Consider the following 23962-nt stretch of genomic DNA (forward strand, 5'->3'; position numbering starts at 1 on the left):
AACTGTCCTCAAAGGAATGGAACGCATTTTCAACTCCTTGAAGGCTGGCTGTCTGCAATATCAGGGATTGGACTGTAATCTTACTGGATCGTGTTATGTGGCGATAAAGAAGTTCTTTTCATGTCTAAGTGAGCTACTATAGTACCTGTAGGTGCCTTGCGTGTTCCACCAGGAATCGGTCGTCACTGCTGTAGGTGGCCAGGCCGACAGTAAGCAAATGATAGTCCTTCCGTCGGATCCATGACACCTGCAGAAGAAGGGGAAAAGCAAAAGTAACGTCTATTAACTTCAGAAATAAACCACCTTGACAATGTGGGACAAATGTTGTTATTCTGGGAATTCATCTTCTGCTTTAAAACAACATCCATTGTTATTATTGTAATATTAAGAAGAAAATTTAACAATGCTTTGTTGTAATATAAAACCAAAAAATAGGGGGAGTAATGGTATAGATCCACATATTCGTAACCCATTCACTAGATCGAGGTGACTGGGCAGTTTTAAACCCGGCCCATTCCGATATCCAATTGCTAGAAGGTTGAGTGGGTCACAGAAGTTGTTGTGGACAGTTCAGTGAAGATCTTTTCCGAAATTTAACACCGGTCATCGGGCCCATTTAATTACTTACTCATGGAGCTCAGCCCTTCTGGATTAGCCGCCAATTCTGCAGCTACTCAAGAATTTCCCAGCATCTTATGGAACCCGTAGGTTCATTACCCTGTTCACAAGAGCCCTCCACTGGTCCCTATCCTGAGCCAGATCTATCCAATCCATACCATCCCATCCTATCTCTCTAAGATCCATTCTAATATTGTCCACCTGCCTACGCCTTGGTCTTCCCAGTGGTTCCTTTCCTTCTCGCTATCCCACCAATATCCTATACCCATTCCTCGTCTCCCCCATTCGTGCTACATGACCTTCCCACCTCATCCTCCTTGACTTGATCATTCTAATTATACTTGGAGAAGAGTACAAGTTATGAAGCTCCTCATTATGCAGGGTCATCAGGCCCATAGTGAGTCAAAATAGTGATTGAGCTGTTCTGCTTTTAAAGGTACGTAAATGTTTGCGGAAGTGGAGACGTAGCCTACCTGATTATCTATAGAAGCTAAAGCATTATCACTGCTTAATATTTCTTTTCCATAATATTTAATAATTTCCCCAAAATTTTTCCTTGTGCAGAACAAGAAGTATTAGTTAGATACTCCGTGCCGCAGCTGTATTCGTTTAACATCAGTTTCTTTAGTGTTTCTTTGTTTAGTGTTCTGCCTTTCTTAAAGAAAATTTCGGGGGAGAAGGAAGGCTAATGCCGGACTTGAGCTTCTCACTGATGATCTATATACAGTACATATATAATGTTTCTGGACATTATCCGTGGTTATGTTTATATTTGAAAACACTATGTTTAGGAGACGATTCTGCCTCCGTCTTCATGTAAAACCTACTCCGCTGGGCCCAGTCGATAGAGCTAGTCCTTGTCTCTGGACAAGTCACCGAAACTCTGTTTTGAAATATAAAGAGGACGGGGTTTTAAATAAAATCAGGACAATGGGTAATGTCCAGAAATATAATGTTTGTATTAATGTAACATCGTCACAAATTTTTAGATCTTGTTTAGCTAGATAGAGTATTGTCTTCCGGGACGTCTGATAGACGTGTACCGATATTTCGGAGAAAAGTACTGCCTCCACGTTCAGGGTTTAAAGAAATCAAAAGAAGCAAGAAGGAGGCAGAAACACTCTGCTTCTNCGGACGAGACGCCGTATAGTCTGATAGACGTGTACCGATATTTCGGAGGAAGGTACTGCCTCCACGTTCAGGGTGGAAAGAAATCAAAAGAAGCAAGAAGGAGGCAGAAACACTCTGCTTCTTTTTGCTTCATACGTGTTACTTGTATAGTTTACTCGTCGACCCTCTAGATGGAGGCACACTATCCTCCGAAACGTCGATAAATTTCTATACTGTGCCACATTCCAGAAGATAGTTCTCTTCGGGTTAGATTAATGCTGAAACCGAAACTAACTTCATTGAAGCTCTAACTGCCTACTGATGCTCTGGAGCCCTTTGCCTCTGTGTCAACTAGTTTTCTCTTTTGTGCATATTCAACGAAATGCAAATAAAATAATGAATTTTTCTGCAGTGTGGCATCTGAAGCACGGGAAAGAATGTGAACACTGAATTAGGGAGGAAATTATCTGGCCTATTTTATATGTCTGGCGGTATTAAAGAAAAATTTTAATCGGGACAACCCCTCGACCGAGAATTGATCCCGGACCCTTGGACAAAGGAGTGCTAAACGTTCAACCAATGTTCCGCCAAGATATTATTATTATTATTATTATTGAACATACATCAGGAATTTTTAATTTTCGATTAACATTAAGTTGCTTCTACTTCTGAATACGTCGTCCTTCGAGACCACATTCGACGCTAAGTAGATGTGTTTCTGAAATGTCGCATATAAATAACTCGCAACAGATTTCTGTTGATATGGTTGAAGCTCTTTCAATTGCCCTATTTGGATTTTGTGTTCATCTATTTTATGCCTTATTCTGTCTCCATGACAGCATCTGCCGATTTTGATATCGGCTAAGTCTGGTAGCAGGTTTTTATTTGTTACCCATTCATACAAAACACTGTGAAGGCTTGTAATATCTTATAATTGACCCTCTTGAGCAATGTCCCCCGTAAGAAAATTACAGTGACACAAATAGCTAAGATATTCCGAAGGTTAATTACCCCGTTCACAATAACCCGCTACTTGTAACTATCCTCTGCGAGATGAATCAAGTCTACAAAATCTTCGAGATCAGTTTTAATATTATACTTCCATCTGCTTCTAATTTTCACACTTCGTCCCTTGCCTTTAGGTTTCCAGACCAATATCTTGTAAACCGAAGTATTCTGATATTCCTCATTCTTGCTACAGACAATCACATCCTCCTTGACTTGATCACCTGGAGTAAAATTTTATTTGATTTAACTATGATTAAATCCGACTATTTGTTTTCTTTGTATCTAGAAGTTAATCTGGTTTGCATACAAAAAATTCTTGATACGAAATGAGATGTAAGTTGTGTTGTTAATCATTGGAGGCTGACGCTGTTAGTAGGTTAATCTTCTAGATTTTACGATTATTTATTTAATTTTTAACTTGATAATTCTTCCACTAAGAATGGCTGAAGAGCAGAGCAGTTAATGAAAATCTGATAGCGGGAAAATGTGCTTACGCTTATTTTTATAGAACTCAGAACTTCATTACAGTATTCATACGAGCGCGCCAGTTTACCTTATTCTCAGCCATTTGAATTTGGTCCATACTATCTCAGCCTGTTCTTTAAGATGCATTTCAATAGTGTTTTCCCGCCTACGTGTAGTCACCAAGTAGTCTCTTCCTATGTCGTTTTCCTCCTAAATTGTATTATTTCTCACTCCTACATGGCCGCTTATTTCATTATTCTTGAATTTATCACCGTAAGAAATAATGTATAGCACAATGTCATATTACTCAGTATCAAGATCGCCGATGTTCTACATAGACTGATAACTCGAAACTATGCTACGTTTGTAGATATTTATGCGGCTTTTGACGCTTTGAAGTAGTACTGATAATTTTAGGTACAACAGCTCATCATTAGTTCCTTCATGTTTCAGACTCATGGATGTGGAGTTTACCCTCAGATAACAATATCCGCTATATCAGTGTATGTGGTATATTTTGCAAGACTGATGATCTGTTGTGCCCTTCCAATCATAATTCAGTGTGGTTATAAAAAAACATGCAATTTAATGCAAAAAAGCTATTACACAAGCTGTGTGATTCTGATGGGTGTGAAGCCAAGCCTCTTGCTGAAATATGAAAAGGCTTTCTCCAACAGCTGTCTAGCTGCATATTGGACTCTAACAATAGGACACAAAACGGATGGTGCAGTCCGAAATGACACAAGAAGTGTGTCTGACTCAAGTGATAAAACCTCTAGTGCTGCTTCTCTTTTTCTCTTCTTCCTGAACTCTCACGAATGCATTTTGTTTCAGAAAGGCTAGATTTCTCCCCTCCTTTCACTGAATTTTTGCTTTTAACTGGCGAGTTTTGGCCTTGGAAATTCCACAAATCAATGCTTGCCCCTTTCGGTTTTCTTGCTGCTTTACACAACCGCTTGCTCTCTTGCCACCCTGGCGACCGTTTTCCCTTCCTCTCCACCTCACATCACTCTCTTCATATTTCCTTCCCTGAGTCAAATCACCAGCTAGCCTGCCAGACACTGGCAAACTGAGACACAGGCGTGGCTACATTCTGGCAAACTTTCAAAGGATTTTTTGCCATTCTTCACCTTTTCTTTCGACTGTATATCTACTTGTGTTACAGTCAGAATTTCTTCTTTCAATTTGGCACCGGAATATACCTCTGTACAGTTACAGTCCGACATATAAACATCTTCTTCCTGCTTTCTATGGAACCCGAAAGTTCATTACAGTGTTCACAAAAGCTCACCTTGTCTTGAACCGTATGAATCCAGTTTACACAATCCCACGCATTGCAAACATATTGCACACATGTGCCTCTAAGACTTATAATGTCAGCACCTGCCTTCTGGGTTTCTTAGAAAAATTGTGTATGTATTTCTAATCTCTTCAAAGCGTGTTACGTCCTCTTCCATCACATCTGCTTAATTATGTCAACATAATGTTTCATGTGGAGTACAAGTTTCTTCCCTTTTAGGTCCTAAAGTTGTTCTCAATAACCTCTTTTCATCTGCCTTCTGTGTTTTTACTACTCAAATTATCTGTATAAATTAATTTCAGAGATTTAAAAATAAACTTTCAGAATTACCATATAACGTCTGTACAAATCCGCTTTACAATAAGAAAAATGTTTCGAGTTTCATCCGGACACGATTCACAACCGGAAGTGAAGCTAACGTAAACCGAAAGGGCGGACCACCTACACCCATTCCAATAAGTTAGTGAATTAGAATGGCGAAGTGTTCCTTAAAACACGTTATTTTAGTTGCAATGTAATTAATTCGTCGTTCTGACCGCTTCTGCAACATGACTGTGCAACGTTCTCTACCATGAGGCCAAATATGGCTATTTCGAATGGACTACAATCTAACGGGCTGCTCTAAAATAATTCCGTGGTTAATACAAAAGACGTTGCAAAGCTGTAAATGTTTAGGTAGGTACCTGATTCCGGCTACACATTGACTGTCGCAGGCGATGTCTTTCGCTGTTACTCAATCCTTCAAGACTAATGTCTCGGCCGCATTCCTACTAACATCTGAATCGTTCTGCTGCGAACTGAGCCCTAGCCGTTCAGGCCGGAACCAGTACAAGAATATGAGGTGGGTTTGCAGTGGGTTTACCAGCCTCTAGCAAGAAGAATCGCCGACTCATGTGATCAGTGGCTTAGGTGCAGGAATGCCACAACATTCGAACGATCCGGTTTCTTACATTTTATTAATAACTAACTATAACATTTTATTAACTGTTGTTTTGTTTATCCGCTCTTCTTATATTATTAGTTTTGTTTTCTTATTATAGTATACTGGTTTTTGTCGCCTTTTGTATTTGTAGCCGTGAGGTAGGTAAGTAAAGGTAAAATAAGGTAAATCTATCCATGTACTGGGCCGTGGAGGCCCATAGGGTTGTGAGACGTCGAGAGTCGCACATTTTCTAGATAATCGGCTAATAGGTGGCGGTAAGGTTGTAATCCTTACTCGCTGGCCGCCCTTTAACCCCCAGGAAGATTCCTGGTACTCATTTCTGTTAGAAGCTGAGTCGACCCCAGGGTCATAGTGCGGCTGGAAGGATTAGGTAAATTGAAAAATACAGTAGGCTTATTGGGAATCGAACACGCGACTTTCCTGATTGTATTATGGTACCTTAACCAACTACGCTACTGCGTTCCCTGCGTGGTAGGTAGAGCTGAGAAAGCTGTTTTGACAGTCACATGTAGCAAGAAGAATCGCTTTCTGGTGACTGACCGATGACGGTTCTTGTATGTTCACTGAAAGAGAAGGAAGACTGGAGTGCACCTTTCTGTTGTAGTCCGACAAGATGCTTTGAGAGAATAAGTGAACGTCCTCTTAGGTTCCTCTTCCGTAGTTGAATAGAAGGAGAAGTGATATTTTTACCACCGAGCCCTGACGCAAAGTTGTAGCCGCTCGTTCAAGAAACCATCCGAGCGTTTAAACTCCAATATTGCCTCCGTCCTTCGCTCTATGATTGCTCGCATGACTGAAGCTTCCAGTTCATCAGAACTTGCTAGAAAATCACCATACGTGACACATTCCGAGAAGTTCGCTCAAGAAATGTCGACGGGTTTTGTTCCTCACCCTACAGTTGTGCGCCCGTCGTCCTGAAGTAATCCTGAATGCTCGAGATAGCAAGCAAGATTGAGCAGGTAAAGAAAGTTGGGATGTACACGGTTCGAATCTCAGCCGGAATACCAGATGTCGTGCGTCCGACTGGCCAATAATATTACAGTATAATAACTGGAAAAAAGTTACGACCGCAGCCATGTTCGTTCTCATTAGTCCACTATTCCCGGTTATCATCCCTGACACTGAATAACGTTTTCACTTCTTACACAAGCCTCAAAAATATCACAAACCAATCAACAAAGGGAACATTCCCTGTTGAAGAGGTTTGTGTGAAGATATAAAACTTGGCGTCTTTGGTAATAAGTCCAGTTTCTTCAGCATGATGGGTCTACGAAACTATTTAAGATGTTTAAATTACACTCCTATGACATGTAGTTATAATACTTTCAGCCCTATTAGACAGACAGTAAATTGCTGAATTCGTATGGAGTCGCAAAGTTTCAGGAATAGAGTATTTATTTCTCGACTTCCTTGTATGTGTATTATAAACAGAGGCTGTGCCTGAGGAAACTTACATTTGCATGAAAGGCAGGGGGGGGGGAAATGAGGATTCATTCTGTATGCTCCAATTTCCATATCATCNCGTAGTCGCACTCAACTGGTTATATACGAGTATATATATGGTGCTTATAGTTCATAGACAGGACTCGCAATTATTTCTACTGACTTAAGGATGTGCCTAAATTATTTCAGTTCTTCTTAGTGAATTTTATTAAAAAGGAACCACTAGTCATTTTATGCATAAAGTTAAATAAAATAAATAATGTAACAACTTGGGACCAAATAATAATATTCATTATGTCAATATTTAAACACTAATCATACTAAAATCGGAAGTGGAACAGCTAGATAGACGAAATATATTAACATGGTTATTACCCTGAGCATCATGAACTAGTCCCGGGAAGCATTTCCGTCTTCCAAGTTTCCTTTCAGGACCGGTCACCGAACGTCTTTATCAAGTGGTTAACACTTCTGCTTCCTGCTCGGTAGGTCCCATACTCAAATATAGGCCCGAAGACCGCCTGTGCTGACTGAGGTTTCTTCGTGGTCTTCCTCCATCCCTCCTGTCAATGGCGCGATACCACTTCAGATCACTCCAGGACTCCTTCCTTTCCAATTCATTAATTATTAACCACCCTATCATTCGACACAATATAAACTGAGCTATGAATAACGCCATTAAAGAACATAGAGATATTGGGTTTTCGGACTTTATTCATTGTCCTGGTTTTTAAGATAACTAAGAAAAAACACGACGTTTCGGAAACTGGATCTGTTTCCGTCCTCAGGTGTGGGAAAACACGTATTCTGTTGGGTCCCTTACAAAGAGCTAGCCTCAACCACGGGGTCCAGTGATCCTGAAGAGAAAGACAGGAGTACGGTATCATCATGTCCGCGTGTATGTGAATCTAATTACTTTTGAGACTGTAAACTCGTTTTCAATAAACTATATTTGGGAACGGCCCGAATAGAAACGTCGCATGTTTTAAAATTGTAGAACTTGAATGCGCAGTGGCTGCTGCACCAGTATACGAGGTTAAGCGACACAAGTGCCACTACAATTGTATAGTGTAAGGTATGTACACAGCAAGGACAGTTTACACAACAATATTTGTGAAAGAACAGCAAAATAGACACCAATGTGTCAATGTTTTGTTTTTATTTCTTGTTCACACTATATGTTTCGACCTCTATTTTGGGTCATCATGAGGCGCATGATGAATACAAGAATTAGTTAATTGAATCGTGTATTTATTATGTTCTTACAAGTTTTTTGCGCAATTTTTGGAATTAACAGTCAAGCAATAAAAGTTAAAATTAAAACTAATATACAATTTATATTTATCTATTTGTAGCCTCTGCTGGTGTCATCACTAGAGACAGGCATTCAGATCAGTTTATTAGAAATTGGCCTAACTCCAGCAGGAATTATTTAGGAGAATCTGAGCGGGGGTTTCATGTAAAGTTTTCTGATAAAAATATTGCTGAATTCGTATGGAGTCGCAAAGTTTCAGGAATAGAGTATTTATTTCTCGACTTCCTTGTATGTGTATTATAAACAGAGGCTGTGCCTGAGGAAACTTACATTTGCATGAAAGGCAGGGGGGGGGAAATGGGGATTCATGCTGTATGCTCCAATTTCCATATCATCATAGAGAGAAGCAAGCTGCGGAAGGAAACCTTCTTCGTGCTCTCTGTAACATAACTCTTTGTTGAACGCCTCCCTCACGGTAAGCAAAGAGTACTATTCATGACGTCTTTGTCTTTTTATTTGGAATATCTAGACGCTTCTTCTTCCACTTCGTAGTGAGTAATTATATGTAAATGGCAGCTGACATATCGATAACATAAATTAACGGAGAGATTAGATTCGGATGAATAGAATCATTATATTATTCCTCCCGTGGCTCGAGACTTAATTGGCCAATTGTCACAGACAGTGCCTACCATTACGGAACTGATTAATGGGGACGCTGGCGTAATGAAGAAAGGGTCGAGAAAAAGAATTCTGCATAAAGAATATATTCCTCTCTCTGTTGCAATTTCTTCTGGCGCGAAGATATTGAATATTTAGCANCGGAATTAGGTGATGGGGCATTATGAAAACCTCATCCAAATTTATGTTTGAAGTTCTGTGATATTGGAAGACATGGGAAAAGATTGATTGGCAAAAGGAGATTCCAATCTTGTAGAGTTGCGCCCTGTTCGTGATGCTCAGAAATAAAATGAAGTGGTTGCCTTCAACCAAACGTTTTTAATTTATGAGTTTGCAACATATTTAGCCCTCGATGTTCCACCATCAGGAAGTTCTTGAGGAAATACACAAATGGTGACGGATTATATTTTTACTGCAGTCAAAATTACTTTATGACTGGCGGTTTTCCGCTAATCAGCTCGTCTTGGTATCAAGCCCCTCGAGGATCACGAACAGAGATTTCTTTCTTTTCTTTTCTAGTTACAATTGGTCGGATCCGACATAATAAAATTAAAATAAATAAAATCTTAAAAAAAATAGTATTAAAAGAGTGCAGCGTTATTCCAGTGAAGGTGGGGCAGATTAATGGGGACTAATCCTTAAGTTAATGATGACTTGTTTTATTTTCTCATTATCTGAGTCCCTCTCCTTATCGGTAAAATTCTGTTTCCTTTAAGGGTTGTTTAGGATTGTTATATGTAGCATGTTCGAGCACCAAGAACAGTTTCAGTTCCGTGTTTTGTCTTCTGGTGTAGCGGTTTGATTAGTAAGGATAGCCTCAATTTTAGTGCTTCTCGTTTGGTGTAACAGGTTGAGTAGTAAAAATAGCTTCAGCCCTAAGGGTTTTAGTGTAATATAGCAGCTATTAGCAGTAACAGCAACTTCAGTTTCAGTATTTGTGACATTATCTATCTACGAGGCGTATCCACAAAAGAAGTTCCGTTTGAATAAATTGCCGCTGCAGTGCTGCGGTCGTTATAGTGCGCATGCGTGCAGAATTTGTTGGTCCTTTAGAAAGGCACGGACACCATTTTCAGATAATCAAACCGCGTTTACCTATCGTCCTTTGTGTTTACAATGTTCAAGAAAATCGAGAAACTTGCCGCATGTGAAATACGGTCTGTAATCTCTTTCTTGAATGCAAGAAACGTGAAACTGGCTGACATTCATCATCAGCTTTGTGAGGTGTATGGAGAATATGCCATGAGCGATTCAGTGGTAAGGAGATGGATGAGACACTTTAATGAAGGACGCGAAAATGTGCATGATGATCTACATCGCTGCCGACCATCTGTGGTTAATGAAGGTTTGGTGCCTGCAGTGGAAGAGAAGATTCAAGAGAACAGACGATTCACCGTTTAATCACTTTCTCTGCATTTTCCATAAATTTCATGGTTACTTCCTCACAAAATTGTGTGTGATAAACTTCGTTTTCAGAAAGTGTGTTCACGCTGAGTGCGAATATGCTTCGGGATGAACACAAAATGAAATGGCAGGCCAGTGCATTGACCTTTCTGACACGATACAGTGAACAAGACGATGACTTCTTGAGCCACAACTATCCATCCGTCCGTCCGTCCATTCCTGTTGCTACCACTTTGGAGCATAGGGCATCCGTGAAACGCTTCGTTTCACTGCAATTCCTTAATCTTAAACAGTCGGTAGGACTCCTTGGACCGGGTATCAGCCCGACGCTAGATCGCTACCTACACAAACATGGGATTCGAATCCACTAACCCAACGCAAACGGGTCCGCGATTTGCATACGGCATTCAACCTCCCGTATGTATACGATCATATTATAAAATTGTGCAGACAACAGGGAGAAGTCATACAAAATCAAGAGAATGAACATGTTCGCAGCCTAGGACAAGGGAACGTCACACATAGAAAATATAGGAGGCTCAAACTTAGCGGCGGTCAAGCTTACGATCGTTCAAGTGACTAAGCTGCCGTTGTAGCATAAGACAAATAAGTTAGAGATGTGACCTGCTTTGCAAAAGACTTATACGTATATAGTACACAAGGAAGAATTGTCAATAAAATGCTGTATGTGCGATACATAGGCTTGACAAAGGCGAGGCAGAGCCTAATCATAAGGGACAAACCCATCCTCTTGTGAGAGAGGATGGTACATAAGGACTACGGCCGCAAGGATTCAGGAAGAAATCTCTGTTCGTGATTCTCTTCAGAGAGGATGGTGCATAAGGACCACGGCCACAAGGATTCAGGAAGAAATCTCTGTTCGTGATTCTCTTCAGAGAGGATGGTGCATAAGGACCACGGCCACAAGGATTCAGGAAGAAATCTCTGTTCGTGATTCTCTTCAGAGAGGATGGTGCATAAGGACCACGGCCACAAGGATTCAGGAAGAAATCTCTGTTCGTGATTCTCTTCAGAGAGGATGGTGCATAAGGACCACGGCCACAAGGATTCAGGAAGAAATCTCTGTTCGTGATTCTCTTCAGAGAGGATGGTGCATAAGGACCACGGCCACAAGGATTCAGGAAGAAATCTCTGTTCGTGATTCTCTTCAGAGAGGATGGTGCATAAGGACCACGGCCTCAAGGATTCAGGAAGAAATTTCTGTTCGTGATGCTCGAGAGGCTTGATGCCAAGACGAGCTGATTAGCGGAAAGCCGCCAGTCATAAAGTAATACGACTTTTGCTTGAAAAACAGCAACATTCTTCAGAAAGAAATACTCATCGGGACACCAATCAAATCTCATGGCAGTCAGTGAAGGCTGAAAATTTAATATTAATGCAATGGATGACGCGTTGTTTGCTGCTTCCTTCCTTGGAAGGTGCTCCAAGGCCTCACCTCTGAATTCATGTATCCATATATCCAGATTCGCTTTTCTAATGAAGCTGATGTAGCAGTACATGCCTTTGCAGCCTCTGTAGTCTCAGCATACATGATATCGAACAGAAAGGCTACAATTTTCGACCAAAATCGTGGCAAGAAACGACAGATCCAGCATAAATGAGTTCCTCGAAATAGGAGAGTGGTCCGGAAAAGAGCCATTTAAAGATGGGAAACAAAGTTGACAAACTGCGAAGTTACACCTCAAGCAATGTGGTCTATGCAAAATCCCTCTCAAAAAGGAGTGGGCCAAAAACACAGTCCCTTAGGCCCCATATTTTATCAAACGATCAAGATAACATAATTGCAGAATGCCTATAAAACCATTCAAGCTCATGTGGAGGCTGAAGTCGAAGCCTTGCTAGCTGCCGCCGATGAAGACATTCAGTTTAATTTCCGAACCTGTGACGTCTCAAAAGAAATACAATCTTTGAAACTGGGAAAGTTCTGTAGTTTGGTGGTAATCCAAACGAATACGTGTATCTTTGACATCTTCCAAAAAGACCTCTTGTGCAATTAACACATTTATTCAGTCACTGCCTTGGAATTGGTCGTCACCCTACACTTCAACAATAACATGTCGACGGCTGCTATGTTCTTGGATATCGAGAAAGCCTTCGACGCAACATCTCATTCTGACCTACTACGAGTATATACACGTAAATTGTCAGAATTGGCTTTTTCAACAAGTCTCTTTAAGTCAGTTGCTTTTCTTCTCTCATTGGCATAAAATTTAAGTCTTGGTAGACGTCCAGTTTTCTACTCCAAGACACATACTGCCAAAGGTGCCTCAAGGTTCCGTCCGTGCCCAAATATTCTACAGTGTATATACTGTAGCGTGTTTGCTAGGTAACGCGACAAGAAAATTTATGCGGGTTTCGGATTTGGCAAAGACGTTTATTGGGCTATCGCTGTTTTACACTCGCAAATACAGTTATTCTCAACGTCGTCAGACGTTTCCTCTTCATTATTACAATTACTTGCACCGCTGATCTTGGTGAAGTGTCTTCTGCTCGGAGCTCAACTGTCCTTGGTCCCTTGTCGGATACAAACTCACTCCTACTAAAGTCGAATACAACTGACTCGTCTCTAGTCGAAGTTGGACTCTTATATCCTGCACTCGAGCGGAATAGGGAACATCTTGTAGAAGGGTTAATTTCTCCTGCTGCTATGCAAACGCTGCTTCAAGGAAATCGTTGTTTGGATATTGCTAACTGTTGTATAGCAATGGATTCCTTCTCATTCCTAGCCGTTGTCGCGGAACGTTGCTCGCTGCCTAGGAAATCAACCCTGATCTCACTAAACCATTCCCGCTTTCTGACGGCACGCCACACTATTAATTATACCCCTGCGGCACCTGGAACACATCTTGCTTTGTTATTCGATGATGCATGTGTTTACGGACAGAGAAACATGAACGTTGTGTTTTCTGCCAATTGCAAGCAGCCTCCGTGCACTGATTCCACGGTGTGAGCCCTGAAACATAGAGTGCAATGAAGGGAAATCTCAGGGATTTTCTTCTCCAGAAGATTTTGATTCCTTGAAGACGTACTACAACTGAACTTACTAACTTATGTGGGAACCCTATCAAGTGCTATAATCATTGATTCGATGCACGAACATTTTCTTTCTTCTCTTCTGGCATTCTCAAATATTTCTTTTCATATGAGTAGTTGATCCTTGTTGAACCTGTTAATGTTAATATTGCTGCTATTATAACTTTGGTATTGTCAAGCTTTTCAGTAGATGAACTTAATTACTGTCATTACTTTCGCGTTACACATTATGATATACAGTATATTATATTCTTATAAATGTATGTTGTGAAATGTTTTAAATATTTGGGTAGCTTTTTAACAGATGATGGAAGGTGTACTTGTGAAATTAAATCCAGGATTGCCATGGCAAAAGCTGCATTTAGCAAGAAGAAGAATCTTTTTACCAGCAAATTGGACTTAAATTTGAGGAAGAAACTAGTGAAATGCTACATTTGGAGCATAGCTCTGTATGGGGCTGAAACATGGACACTTAGGGCAGTAGATCAGAAACATCTGGAAAGTTTCGAAATGTGGTGTTGGAGAAGAATGGAGAAGATCAGTTGGACCGATTATGTGAGAAATGAAGAAGTGTTAATTAGAGTCAGTGAGCAGAGGAATATCCTACATGAAATAAGAAAACGGAAGGCTAATTGGATTGGTCATGTTTTACGCAGAAACTGCCTTCTAAAAGAAGCTATCGAAGGAAAGATAGATGGGCGGATAGAAGTGACAAGAAGACGAGGAAGAAGACGTAAGAAGATGCTGGATGACCTTGGGGACAGAAGAGGATACTGTCATTTGAAGGAGAAAGCTCTAGATCGCATTAAGTGGAGGAATTGTTTTGAAAGAGACTGTGGACCTGTCGTCTTGACAGATTACTGATAATGATGATGATGAAATGTATGTATATTGCTTTCTCTCCTCTAAACTATTACCTGATTTTGTTGTTATTATTACTATTATCATTACCTCCTAAATTATAACTTTGTTTTTTTTTATTTCGGTAACATCATTACTTTGATGTCATAAATTGCCCTGTTTTGTGCTTTGTGTGTGTTTGTTCCCGTTCTTCCCAGTCTTGCGCACTTCGTAATTTGCCTTGGTTGTTGAGTTGACACGCAAATAAACAAGAATTTAATTGAACTGAATAATTATCATCATCAGCATCGCAGAAATATGCACGCGAAAGAGCCAAGCAACATAAGAATAAGTCAAATTAGCAGGCAGGTAGGTAGATGCCTTTTGCGCAAGAGGTGCATAAATTGGAGATCAGATTATTCTGTCATTGTTTCCCGTCGTTAAATAACTATCCGTAACGGATTTCGATAAAATGTGATGTGCAGTATCGAAACTGAAATCTAGTAACGGGAGCTTATTTTGTTCCGTATCGATCTAAAAGGCATGTGACTTATATGTTATTAACCAACACTTTATGTGAAATTTAGATCGAACTTTATGAAATATCTAATTATATAAATATTTTTTTCCTGTGGCGCTACAGCCGCAATTTGGGCCTAGGCCTACCTCCATGAAACTCTCCGTTTCACTTCGGTTTACTAGATCTTACACATACGGTAGGACTCCTTGGGCGAGTGATCAGCTCGTCGCAAGGCCTCTACCTGTACACAAACACAGAAAAACGCACACAAACATCCATGCCCTGAGTGGGATTCGAACCCACGATCCCGGCTTCCGAGCGAGCGAAGACAGTGCATGCCTTAGACCGCTCGGCTACCGTGACCGGCAATTATATAAATATCACCTTAAAATAATTTTAGTGTGTGACAGTATATACTCGTATGTCTAATTACTGGTTTACAGCTCACAGTCCGTAGAAGCAAACTTGTAAATGACCGCTAGGCCCACACTACTTTTGAATATCATTAATAAATTTATTTTTAAAGTCAGGTTTCTCTGACATTTTCGCGTCTTCGCGAAGGCGAATTCGAAAAAAAGTCTCTTTGCTACAAAGTAAATTACAGTTCATTCCTTTTCTTTGTGGTTTTCATATTTCTAAATTTCAGGATTCTCTTCGGGGGTTCTCTGGACATCGCTCCAGACGATGAAACTGCTATCTCATGAGCCTTCAATCCATGTCTGGAGCAAAGAAAAGTTAATTTATCTTCCGGAAGAAAAGTCAACCCTGTAACCTCTCCCATCTCAGATTTTGCTCTCCCCAAATCTGGAAGAGTGAAGTTGCGGTCAAATGCGTGCAACCCTCTCCCCCCGCTTTATATTCGCGAGATCCCTTGTTCAAAACTCGACCCGGAGGCCTGCTATCGTGGTCGATTTTTGTAGTAGGTTTTTTTTTTTCAGTTCTTTCAGCCAATTGAGAAGATAGGACCTTAAATTATTCAACGCTAGCTTCGTTTCACATCCTTTCCAGTTCTTTATACAGGCCTGCTGATCATCCATCCACTAAACGCTTATAGCCTGAGCTGCTGAAAACGTACTTGAAAAAATCAATAAGTCTAAAAATACGTGGTTTCTCCTACATACTGACAAATAAATAGGTGCTCTAAGTAAGTTACTGAGCTGCTGCAGTATACATATGAATGTTAATACAGAGGAGGCTCGTCATCGATAGATAATTACACAGTTTCATTTGAATGGCGAAGGCAAATAGGCCATGCACAAGCTATACAAAGTTAGTAAATATATTTTCACATATGATGGTTTCGTGACTAATAATAACGGATTCTGGATTAGATGATTGGATGTATTGGCACTACTTTACAATTACACTCAATTATTACAGCCCACAATCAATAACTGTCTAAGAATTCCTCCATTCCTTACTGGATTACGAATGTCTTCCCTTCCACTGTGACGAATGCCGAACGACGAGTCACGACTCTCTCATGACTGTCGTATGAAGAATCTCCCGTTACTGAAATCTTCTGGACTGAACTAACTTCGGGGTGTCCCGAATATAGATCTTATCAGACGGTTTGTTCATTTTGTTATTAATTGATTCGTCGGTTTATACGAAACGTACGAAGCGTTGCAAAACAACTGGTCACAGCGACGTCTTCCAATTGACCTCAAGTGAATAACGGAGGCTCCTTCGGTGGAAGGCGGGCTCAGTAGCCAAATGTCACCACAATAGCTTATAGAATATGATATTATTATTATTATTATTATTATTANTTTTCCGCCCTTAAAAATTCCACGACCTCCGCCGGGTTTGAACCTGCGTACCTTGAGTCATGAAGTGGGAACGTTACCCCTAGACTACGGAGGCCGTTTATAGAATATGATAATTCTGATTGATATTTAAGTAACAATAAAAAAAAATTCCGACATAGTATTACTTAATCACACGGCAATGCGGAACGGGCAGTCATTCTTTAACACGATTCTACAGATTCCATTGTGATTGTAGAAGCAAGAAGGCCTGGGAAGAACTTACAACGCCTACGTCTTCTCACATTATGCATTTGTGAACGTAGGTCGATGCTGGCAAGAACTATAAATGAATAATTATAGACATGCTCTCAGTGATTCATGCCAATTGACATCACAGATTCAGATATCTCGCACTTGATCAGATATAATTTCAAAATTTCGTGCCACTGTCATACTTGTTATTTTTTTAATTTAAATCATATTATTATTATAGTATAGAATTTATCTGTGTTCAATTGCATTGTGGAACTTCAATCGTACCTCGTATATTAGCAATAGTCATTAACTAGGAAGCTAAATGTATGCCCATTTTGAGACCTCCGTTCTGCGCCCTACATTTTGTAAGCAAGTGACAAGTAGCGTTGCATGACTTGCTCACGTTATTGCCACACAAAATTGAGTGTTGCTATTGTCTTATATAATAAGAAATGGAGGATAAACCAATATGTCTACAGTGAGAAAATGCTACATTTTCATTTCGATTTGCAGCATACTGATATTTAGTAATGCGGTTTTGCTGACATAAACCAAAGTGGAAAGATTAAGCCCATTTCGATTTCTTTTGGGTTGTGGCGCCGTATAGTACTGTACCAACTTTTCAGAGGAACCTGCTGTCTCAATTACTTCTGTCGCCATCCAGAAGAGGTAGTCCGTACAGTCACTTCTCTGAAGGAGTAAAATTTACACACGTTACATATTTCCTGTCACAAGCCATAAGACTGGAATCTGGACGCACGCTGCTGTGAATACCCATAATAAGCCTATGTGTGTAGTTCCTGTCACAAGCCATAAGACTGGAATCTGGACGCACGCTGCTGTGAATACCCATAATAAGCCTATGTGTGTAGTTCCTGTCACAAGCCATAAGACTGGAATCTGGACGCACGCTGCTGTGAATACCCGTTAGCCTATGTGTGTACTTCCTGTCACAACTCAGAAGATTTAAATCTGAAGAGTTATCACATTGAAAAACTAAAAAAATGATTGAGGAATTTTTGTTCCCAAGATTAACGTTGAAAATGATGTTAAACTGGGATGTTTATTCGAATAAATGTACTTGTACATTACAATTAAAGCTTTATTGAAACATTGTACTCTATATGCATTATTTATTGAAATTACCCAAAGCGTTTAGTTTGTGGTTACTTCAGTGAGTTGAGGAGCTTGGTGACAGATTGTGCTCAAGATAGGTCTATGATAGCTAAAGTACGAAACATAGTTCATGCAGGGCAAATTGTCCATATTTCGTCCAAAGTCCATATCGGTCCAAGAATTATATCAAGTCATTTCTTGAGAAAGATCCGAAAGAATGTCAAGTTCGAAGGTATCTTTCATGAACTCTACGAGTTCGGCATTGTAACTGTCCTTCACATTGACTTTAAAGTCGCCCACCAATATGACTGATATATCCTCACAATCTATCCTTTCCAAAAACTTAAGCATTTTGCACGCTTTTGGAGAATGCCCAACCAAGTTAGAAAATATGAAGTATTTCCCGTCGTCGCTGGGAGTATTTGGAGATATGTACGAATACACAGTCATCGCTGCACACGATTCTGAAATGTTCTGGCTTGTCTCGAGTATATGCTCGGAAACGATTGCTCTTTGGCATGCTCATATATGAGCATTGTTGTTCTGACCTGGAGATATTTCCACGTATTTATCCTCATTCCATAAGAGCGTATGTTTTTGGGCAAGTAAGCATTCAGTGTCGCTAGAATGTTGGTTGATTTCATCCAATTCATAAGCAACTTCGTGCACGTTATCCACATTTAAAAATTCTAGATCTTTCTCAGTGTTGTAGCGTTTGTACAGGGTGGTCTGTATCAAATGCTTCAATAATCTGTTAACTGTTGCCTTGTTAATACAACCTTGCAATAACCTACTCTTGTGAATTAAATTTCTCTTCAAATGGACGTTGAAGCTATAATCGTCGTCCAGTTGCCTTGGTAGTGCCGTTACCATATTATTCACATCTACCGGTACCTTGATGACTTGCCCTACAGTTCGACATCCTTCCATCTGATATCTCACTCTTCTGATTTGCATAAATGGAAGTCTTGGGGCCACATTTACAGTCCAATGGAGGCAGATGCATTGGATAGGGAGGATACGTAAATTCGTTACTGCTTGACGGACTAAGTACTTGATCTCTATACAGTGTTGCTCTACACGTTACACATGCCTTAAGCTGAGCAGCATCCATGTGTGGAAACTCTCGAGCTTATACACTTATGTGTTCTTCTTTTACTGGTTTTAAGTCATTCACATATGTCGCAGGTATAACCAAATGGATTACCAATAAAATTATTTTGAAAATATTCATTGGTTTTCTTATAATTGTATACAGGTATAACTGAAGCTGGTGTAGGGTCAGTTGGCGTAAATACTTGTGTTTTATTTTGTTGAGCTTTTTCCTGAGTTTTGCATTTTCTGTAATTACATATGTATTCAGAAGATAAGTTCTTATGTGTTTGTCTATATTCACGCTGTCGCTGAGCCTGTAACTTTTGTTCGTTTGGGTACATTAGCACAATTATCTTCTTCAACCTCTTCATTTTCCTGTACACTCTCACATATGAAGTACGACTACTACCAGCGGACATCTTATCAGTGCGTGGCGTCATACGCTGGCAGTTTGCATATCATGTTGAATTATCCAATAAATAGAAGAACTGAATTAACCATATTTGTTACAAACAAATGGTTATAACTCCTAAACCGTAAGCGATGGACCAAACTGGGTTGCGTTTTTTAGAAGCTCCCATTTATTAAAGTATTTCACTTGCAATATGTCTGATCCATCTCTTACGGTTTAGCCGTGGTAGGCAGTTGAAAGTCTGTAAAATTAGGAAAATTATTGCATGTTTTCGGTAATTGTTTATGCAATGTACAATTTTATTTTGAGAACAACATAAAATTCATTTTTGGATAGATCAGTCTTTATCCTTTCATTTACATAACACTTTTAATATAAGATACGCCATAGACCTTGAATTATTAGAGGTTACGTAAGAGGTTGCACATGTGTTACGCTGTGTCACGGCTTCATCCATTTGCACCCTCGCATAATAACATTTTCAGCCTCAAAAATTATGCACGCACTTAGATTTATTCTTCAAGTATGCTGTTCACTGTGGTGCATCCCTTATTGTCCGTAACCGGGGCACGCGGTAGCGTAGTTTGCTGAGGAAATATGCTACAAACCTGAAGGTCCCGGGTTCAATCCCCGATGAGGTCACTGGATTTTTCAATTTACATATTTTTTTCCAGCCGCACTATGGTCCCGGGGACGAATCGGCCTCTAACAGAAATGAGTACCAAGGGTCTTCCTGCGGGTAAAAGTCGGCTATGGCTTGAAGCTGAGAGCCTCATCGCCATCTGTGAGCCAGTTGTCTAGAAAATGTGAGAGCCTCGACATTTCACAACCCTGTGGGCTTCCACGGCCTGTTACAGGGATAATTTTACCTATCATTGTCCCTAACATCCATATATTGTAGTTTTGCATCATTTGAAACGTGTAGGTATTACATCACATAGCCCTGCAATATAGCAAATATATCAGATAGTAAATATATTAAACTACCCACATAAATGGCTATTCCATGCATTTAATTAAATATACACAACATGGGAAAAAATTACAATACGTATTAATCCTTTATTAGGTCCACTGCAGTTTTTTTTCTGTGGTTCCTTTTTTAAGACATTTAATTAAGTTTTGTTCACGCTTCCGAAATGCGGTTTATACCCTACCGAAACGAAGCATTTTCAGTGTAGGCACCAGTATGAAAGCTTATTGAATTCTATTCAGTCATTTCTGGATATGAAATACATGGGGATGCTGACAGACTGACATATATGTCCTCCAGCATAGTTTTTAATTACGGAATGCAAAAGCGCGTAAAATCTTGCTTCGTGTTATGAAATATTACTGAAGTGCTCCCCAAAGAGTATTTGAATGTACGAATTCTGCCCCTTTCAGAGAAGTCCGTGGGAGAGCGTAGACTGCTAGTGAGAATACCCATCCAGACGGGCCAGTGTTCGCTAGAGATAAAACGCGGACAAAAAGCAAGTGGCCATCGACACTGTCCCTTACTTGCGTTTTGATATCGAGCCAAGATCTTTCGCAAAGGATCGTACAACATAGCTTTTGCCGGCACAGAGATCGGCCAGTTGGTAAATGTTGTGGGAGAGAGGCGCGGTGGGGGTCGGTGGTGGAAACCGATTACGGGAAGAATTGCCGGCGACGGCACTAGATCCATAAGGGAACCGAGAGGATGGGAGAAAGAGTTTCGTCTTTGGTAGAGAGCAGTAACATGTGCGAAGAAACGCTCGCTTCTTGTCGGTTTCTGTAAACCGATTTTTCTTGACGAGTTCAAATACTTATTCTTTGTCTCTTGTTTGACCGATTGCTGGTTCAGAATTCTCTCTTTTGAGAGACTGATATAACACATTGACCTATAAATTTGTCATGTTTCATATTAAGAATTGCTTTTTTTTTTTTTTTTTTTTTTTTTTTTNTTTTTTTTTTTTTTTTTTTTTGCGAAACCCTACATAAGACGAACATGTCAGAATATACGTATATGCTGTCAAGGGAAAAATCTTATGGAATCTCACAGAATTCTTGCATTTGACCGTCTGTTTAACCATCCTCTTTCTGTAAGAACTACGTAGCTGTTATTCTGTCATTTATATCTGGGTCTCCCAGAAAATGTCCCACTATTTATTTTCCGACGAGAACTCTGTAAACATCTCTCAATCCCCCTCTCTATACGTGTTACATTCCCCGCCCCCTTTAATCGTCGTTCATTTAATTTCCCTAATAATATTTTGTGAAAGATAAGAAGTTGACTACGAATTTTATTCGAGAGCTTTCGTTTCCAGTACTTACGTACTTGAATACACATAATGTGCCTTAACTTCAGAATCATCCACAGAGATGTCAGATAGTCAGAGTGACGTAAATTGTAGCACAGTTTATCTTGATGTTAAATGATACAAACTCCGTCCCAAGTACAAACAATATATATTATATGTCTTTGATCTTGTTCTCTTCCACACTACATGTTTCGGCCTCTATCGGCCATCATCAGGTGTATACTCTTAACGTTGCTGCTACACTGAACCCAGTCTAAAATTTAACATTTAAAAACACATTGTTATTTTCTTCGTATTATCAACATCTACCTCGTTGATATGTNCATTTATCGTGTAGAGTGCAACAGGATGCTTAAGTATAATATTATCTTGATGTGTCTGGGGCATTCTTGAAGCCCCATTCTAAAGGATTTATGTTTGCGACGAGACGTCCTGCTTCAGACTACTGAGGCGTCTGGCTGTGCGTTATGGGATCTCGTTTCAGGTATTCGTAACTGAAGACCCTTTCATGGTGTGGTCTACCGAATCTATCCACGGACATTTTTGATAAAAAGAAAATCGTTCATAAATATTACACAAAATAATGGTTTCCATAAAGTCGAGCCAGTATGACGATAAATATTTCTTGGGCTTCTCTTGTCCATTAGAAACTTAATTTAGTTTTATATTTCTCTTTCCAGCGTCACCAATATTCTAGTCATGAAAGTACTGTAGACGACGGTATGTGCTGAAGTATGAAGTTTCACATCATACTGCATCTGAAATTCGGTAACTACACAGAAGTTTCGGGTGTGTTGTTGGTTAGGGAAGCGAGTTGGACTGTTTGGTAAGGGTTAAGCAAAGTGGAGTGATGGTGTGATTGAATGAAGTGGATCCAGACAGCGGAGGCGTTCGTGGAGTGGTCTGAGCGTGACAGAACTCTCTCTTACATTTCGTTATGGAATTCTATACATAAGCTTAGATGTGAAGTGAAATGAAAAGCGTGTTTTTGAACAAGTTGTCAATTGCGCTTTTTCATGTTCACGTTTCATCTTCTGTTTTACAGGCGTTCAGTCATAGAAGAAAATACAACTATTAACTCCTCGTTGTATAAGATTGTCATCAACATTAGGTTTCAGCATCCAACACGAAATGACCATAACTTAAAAGTGTACGTAATCATGGAAATATTGGAGCAAAGAATATTTTTCAATAAAACTAGTATTGACATGTTTAATAAATTAATAAGAACACATAAAATTGTCGTTAACAGAAGAAAAGTAATGCCCCATAACAACGTTTTTTTTTGCATGATGTTGTTCGATATGTTACACTAATATTACCAAATTGAATTCTCCAGTAATTACTGCTTTTCTGTATAAATGATTTCTTATCACATTCTCTTTCAGTTAAAGTAGTTATTCTGGATTTTTGTTATTACGAAGAAATGTCTCTATTTACTCTACACACTGAGTGTTTTTTTATAATGTAAGGAAAGAGGAACGCGTCGTACGGAAATTACCTCCGTCCGTTTGTGCGATCTTCTGTGATCTAATATCAACTTCTAAACCGTTGAAAACCTTTTTTAAAAGCGTCATTGGAGATTTTCACATAAGTTATAGCGCAGTTCTGATATTCAGCCATATTTATCCACAAGAAAGCCCATCTTAAATGAGGTCACAAACAAACTATTTCGTGCACACACTCGCCAAAAATATTTGAAAAATATTTGTGAAATTCCACATCAGAGACGTGTGCGTAATGTTAGTTGGCATTTTTATATTTTAACTGTGTTGATCGATTTCAAGTTCTCCTATGGGCCTGCATGAGCCCTCACGTACGAGGGAGAGTCTGTACATACACGTAGATCACAAATGGAAGTAAATCAGCTGTAATGGACGTAATAGGTTTACTGTATGTATCACTAGGTAGCAGCACAGCCAAACTTCGTGAGAGTCTATGTAGCATACGCGCACGCGCATGTTCAGATGCTGGTTTCAGTAGACAAAATGGCGACCATGCTTGAGTTTATACTACCAAAGAGCAGTGTTCTGTTGTGAGTTTTTTGTGGGCAAAAGAACTCTATGCAAGGGTATTCATAAGGAAATATTTCTTGTTTACGGTGGAAGTGTTTGTCGCGTAAAACGGTTCACGACTGGGTCGAAAAAAGTGGCAAATCTTTCACTGATGATGAAAAGGTTTAAATGGAGTTGTGAAAGTGGCTGAGACAACAGCCAAAAGAGTTCTATGCTGCGGGTTTCGACGCACTGGTAAAGCGATGGGACAAGTGTTAATGTTGGTGGAAGATATGTCGACAAATAAATATTTTTCTCCAGCTTCGAATATTACATGTTTTGTGTTTTATATCCATTTGTGACCTATTTACTGGCTGTCCCTCGGATATCATAAATTTGAATTGAATTTAATTTGA

The 23962-nt window shown here is 39.7% G+C and overlaps 1 protein-coding gene and 1 long non-coding RNA gene across 2 annotated transcripts in view; one reads left to right on the forward strand and one right to left on the reverse strand.

Annotated features, from left to right (window-relative positions):
- The window catches only part of LOC117282246, a 537046-nt gene that overhangs the window by 56002 nt on the left and 457082 nt on the right, over positions 1-23962 (forward strand). The gene's annotated exons all lie outside the window — the stretch shown is intronic.
- Positions 1-23962, reverse strand: part of LOC111863630 — a 364157-nt gene that overhangs the window by 55946 nt on the left and 284249 nt on the right. The window contains exon 3 of the mRNA XM_023850124.2: positions 146-247. Coding sequence (XP_023705892.1) covers positions 146-247 — 102 coding nt within the window. The remainder of the gene's footprint in view (positions 1-145; positions 248-23962) is intronic.

The sequence above is a fragment of the Cryptotermes secundus genome, unplaced genomic scaffold, assembly GCF_002891405.2.
Source record: "Cryptotermes secundus unplaced genomic scaffold, Csec_1.0 scaffold99, whole genome shotgun sequence".
NCBI classification, from domain to species: domain Eukaryota; kingdom Metazoa; phylum Arthropoda; class Insecta; order Blattodea; family Kalotermitidae; genus Cryptotermes; species Cryptotermes secundus.